We start from the raw sequence: 4,679 nt of genomic DNA, 5'->3' as shown, positions 1-4,679 counted from the left end.
TCATGAATCACACTGGCTAAAATACACTGAAAAACAATCCATTGCAGGGAGGCGATAAAGATTAGTAAAGAACTTAAAGAAGACACATGGGTATACTACGACGAGTTTTTAGAAGTGAGCATCTTATTAGCTCCAAGCTGGAACCTCACAAAACAATCTATCACAGAACAATCGAATATTCATTTACATTTTTTTTATAAAAACATTACAAATACTATATTTTCAAAATAGAGAGATTGATGCTATCAACACTCAAATGAACAAGACTCATTCTTATTAACAACATTTACAGAGAAATAAAATAAATAAAATCTAAGAAGACTGAGCAACTCTGGAATTTTGTCCAAATACAATGACCCAAATCAAAGTCAAATAGAAATTGAAATCAAAAGGCTTCAAAAATTCAATGTTTCAATTTGTCATGGATCTTCTGAAGTCTGCAAAGATTTTAGTGCGCTCATAGACTGGAAGGAACTTATAAATTGGAGCCGCAACAGAGCCAATTCCAAATGCATATCTAGATCCAGAGTTAGTCATTTATCTTTAATCCATTCCCATTCAGTCCCAGCAACGCGCTAATAGCGTCAGGAAGCTCCATGCATGAATCAGGAGAAAATGGATAGATCTAGTTAGGAAAGTACATATTGGACCAAAATATTTTAGAAATAGAAAAGAAGACACCCCTAAAACACTCCCATCGAAACACCATTAACAATGAAAAGTATTATAAAATATATATATCAAATAGATTTTGAATACAAATCTAAATCTAAATCAAACATGCAAGACTAAACTATTAAATGCAAGCCTAAATAGTTATGAACAGAATTCTAAATCTAAATGAAATTAATTAAAATTGAAATCTAAATCAAAGTAGAATATTATAACTAATTTTGAATTTCAATTTACATCTACATCTAAATCTAAATGAAAATATAAATAAAAAATAGAAATCTCACCTGCAAAAATGTTACTCCAAAACTTCAATTTACTCCTATTCAAAAACTCCAATCTAATCCTCTAATAACCTCCACCTCTTCCTTCCTACAAAAACATAAAATGAAAATGAAATGAGGAGCCTTGGTTTTATAACTTCTGAGAGGCTCCTCATATTCCCCAACAAACGTCTCTTCACATTCCATGAATTTGTTTCAAATTCCCCCACTCCCCACAAAAAATAAGCATGAATGTGCATGCAAAATTATATTTAACAAAAAAAAAATCATATTGAAATTATTCCGCCCCTATTTTTTCGGGTCCTACTTTTTCGGGCCCTACTCTTTCGAGCCAATTATTTTGGCCTCCATTTGGCTTCCTATTATTTCGGCCAGCTATTATTTTGAGAATTCTTTTTTAATATTTAATTTGAAAGTTTGTAACTACTCCCAAATCTTTTTTATTGACAAAGAATCTTGGCATATTCTCGTGTTGGGCATTTGTGCTGCCATTGTATAGAACGCCTCTCGACGTAATTATTATTATTGTGAACTTTTAAATTGTATAAGATTTGACAGGTGCTCCTGGCATATCTGTCAGGTCACACTTCCTCATTCCTTCCGGGACAGAACGGGAGCCGGGCACGGGCAGGATTGGGCACGGCACTCCACGGTGCAAATAAGTTGCACCGTAGCCGGTGCCTTATTCCACGCCTCCTGCAACGTGGAAATCCCTATCCACACGGTCTCCATCTGATCTCATCTTCAAAAGATGCGACTTGAATATATTAAAAAACACATTCTTTGAAAGTTTTATTGCGTAAACTCAACCAAATCCAATGGTTTTAGTGACGAGGATGAAGTCAAACAGCTTGAAATGTGAATCTAGCTACCCTGCGTGATACGATCGGGAAACGTGGGGTGGAATGTTCCATTTGTGCTTCAATTTGGCAGCTTGCGATTTTTGATCTCTGCTTTGTATAAAATGGGGAACAAAATCAATACTTAGCAGCTCTGTTACACACTTCAGGAAATTGAGAAATTTATAGTCTGTTTTCTTGGAAATCGTCCAGTCAACTGGTTTTTCCCAAATCACTCGGCGCCCACCTAAATTATCATCATGTCTTTGAATGGTGATCTTATCTCTGAGATTTTAGGGCGTGTGGATAGCATAACACTTGCAAATGCAGGGTGTGTTTCTACAGAGTTTTGGTCCATTGCAAGACAGGAGAACATGTGGGAAGACGCATGTTCGAATCTCTGGCCCTCCACAGTGGACACAGATGTTAAACAACTCATCTCTTCTTCATTGGGTGGCTTCAGAAACTTCTATGCTAATTGTTTTCCATCAATTGCCTATGAAAGCAGTGACAAAGATCTCAATTGCAGTGTGATGAAAAAGAATTGTAATGGAAACCTAGAGCTTCATACTTGTGTTCCCTCTGATTTTGTTTCCCTTGTGGATGTGTTTTACATGGACAAGGTAGTCTATTCCAAGATTTTGTGGGGCATTCCTAATGCAAGTGATTTTGAGGACTGGTTCTGCAATTGCCCATTTAGAATTGATCTCGTCAATTATTGGGATTTTGAGAATGAGGATCTCAATACTGTAGGTGGGTTTCCTTCAGTTATCTCTGTTGACAAGGAAACGAGGGAAGATAAGTTTTGGGGGCAAGTGATGGAGAATTTTACGCTTAGTTGGATTGTGATAAACAGGAAAACAGGGGAAGCCGCTAATCTTTCAAGCTGGAGACCTCTGTTTGGGCAGAGACATTCTGATGAAGATTTTGTAATGAGATTTGGATCCATATTGCCTTCTCAAAGCATATTGCCCTTCAAGGATGTGCAATGTATCCTTGGCATTAAGTTAAGACTCTCAGATAATGTTCATGGCAGTTTGAAGATTACCGAACTTGGCATGCATTTGGAGGACATGATGGGAGCTCGTGTTAATGGCAGGAACAGTCTGTTAATCCTAGAAAGAGCTCTTTGTTGCCCAAAGAGTAAAGACCATCATCAGATTTTCCAATCATACGAGAAATACTTGAGCCAACAGAGCAAAGTGAGAGAAGCAAAGGTGAGGAATGGTGGTCTTCTAGACACTCTCTGTACTTTAAGTGTCATTGTTGCATTTGCTTCACTTTGTTACTTGATGTTCGGAGAGACTGGTGTCATCTAAGCTCTGTGATACTCAACCCTCACATTGCTGTTAGATTGATTATGTAAAACTATGGAAATAACTGGAGAAAATTATTATTGATCTATATATATATTCGTTGAGTCAAAAGTTTCATTAAATTTCAGTATACAAAGGTTGTTGCAGAGACTGGAATCAAATGTTTGTAGGTATCTAGGTACATATGTTTTCTGTGAGCTTTGTTCTGGTTCATCATCCGTGATTTTGACAAAAAGCGATGCTGAAATTAACTTCTGTACTTTTATAATTCTGTAAAGCTGACACATTTTCAGATTAACTCATATTTGCACCGAGCCTCTGCCCGTCGATATGCCCGTGTCCAGTACTGTCGCTGACAATTCCGTCTCAGATAATTTTGTGCATTTCAAATATGCCCAATGAAAATTAAATATTTCATTTGAAAGGAGACGTTTTGAAGTTTTAATAAATATTGAAAGTAGACGTTTTGAAGTTTTAATAATTTATTAGTAAGTATTAAAAAAATTAGGATATATTTTTTTATTTTTAATCTTTGAAGTCATATATTAAATTTTTTAATATATTTTTATTTGTCATTAAGTAAAAATTTGTATTAAAAACTAATTATTATAAAGTGCTAAAAATTATTTCATAATTTTTAAGTATGTTAAAATAATAAATGACATGTTCTAAAATATTGTTTGCCTTGGATATTTTTGTATTAATAAAAAATCAAAACACAAACTTTAATGTTTTTTAAACGCAAAATTTAGTTAGAATTTGCTTACATTTATTACATAATAATATAATAAAAAAATTAATATCTTAATATATCATATTATTTGCTAATCAATTAAACATCATTTCTTCAATTTTTATTTTATAGATGCATAAATAAAACTTAAATGTTGGCCAAACTATAATTGAAAATATTAGTATAGATATAATTTTTAATTTATATTAATTTAATATTTATTTTCAATAATTTAAAATTATTATCTTTAATTAAAAAAAAATACAAAAATTATTATTATTAGTTTTTCAAACATCATTTTAAATCATCTAAGTAAAAATTATATATATCATTTCTTTAGATAACGGCGTTTTCTGGCGAATTCTGCGAATGTTGAGGCAAATTCTGTTCTAGGGCATAAACGAAAGCTTCGGGCGTTTTTTTTGCTCTGCATTTTCTGGCGAATTCTGCAAATGTTGAGGCGAATTCTGTTCTACATTTTTTGCGTCTTAAACTATTTGCTTCATTGATCAAGGATCTTCAACAAATCTAAGAAGTTTGATTGTATTAAGGACAATGAAGGGCAGCTCCAAGATCAGCGACACCGAGCAATATATTGCAGCAAATCTGGTAAATTCCTCCAATTTGGTGGCTCGCACGAACGAAGGACAGAATCAGCCTTTTGCTTGCTCCACCTCCATGACCAGTGCCAAGGTGGCTCTTGCTGCTACTATGGCGATCTCCCAGGATGTGCAATCACCCCATGGAAAATCTCAAACAAAGGATATTGTTGGCGTTAGAAACAATGGGAATTTCGCTATTGATGAGGTAGCAGCTGGTAATTGTGTTGATGCAA

General features: G+C 34.3%; 1 protein-coding gene across 1 annotated transcript; it reads left to right on the top strand.

Annotated features, from left to right (window-relative positions):
• Positions 1-1,850: 1,850 nt before the first annotated feature.
• On the top strand, positions 1,851-3,222 carry LOC149531371 (F-box protein At2g27310-like). The gene has a single exon (XM_089809963.1). It carries the CDS (start codon positions 2,056-2,058, stop codon positions 3,112-3,114), a length of 1,059 nt encoding a protein of 352 aa, XP_089666089.1. The 5' UTR covers positions 1,851-2,055; the 3' UTR covers positions 3,115-3,222.
• Positions 3,223-4,679: the final 1,457 nt, after the last annotated feature.

The sequence above is a fragment of the Cupressus sempervirens genome, chromosome 11 (assembly GCF_028749045.1).
Source record: "Cupressus sempervirens isolate cs-2001-9-10 chromosome 11, ASM2874904v1, whole genome shotgun sequence".
Lineage (NCBI taxonomy): Eukaryota > Viridiplantae > Streptophyta > Pinopsida > Cupressales > Cupressaceae > Cupressus > Cupressus sempervirens.
The sequence above is the reverse complement of the archived record's forward strand: the minus strand, read 5'-3'. Positions and strand labels throughout refer to the sequence as shown.

Coding starts and splice junctions, on each gene's coding strand:
- LOC149531371 (XM_089809963.1), top strand. CDS start 2,056: ATGTCTTTGAATGGTGATCTTATCTCTGAGATTTTAGGGCGTGTGGAT.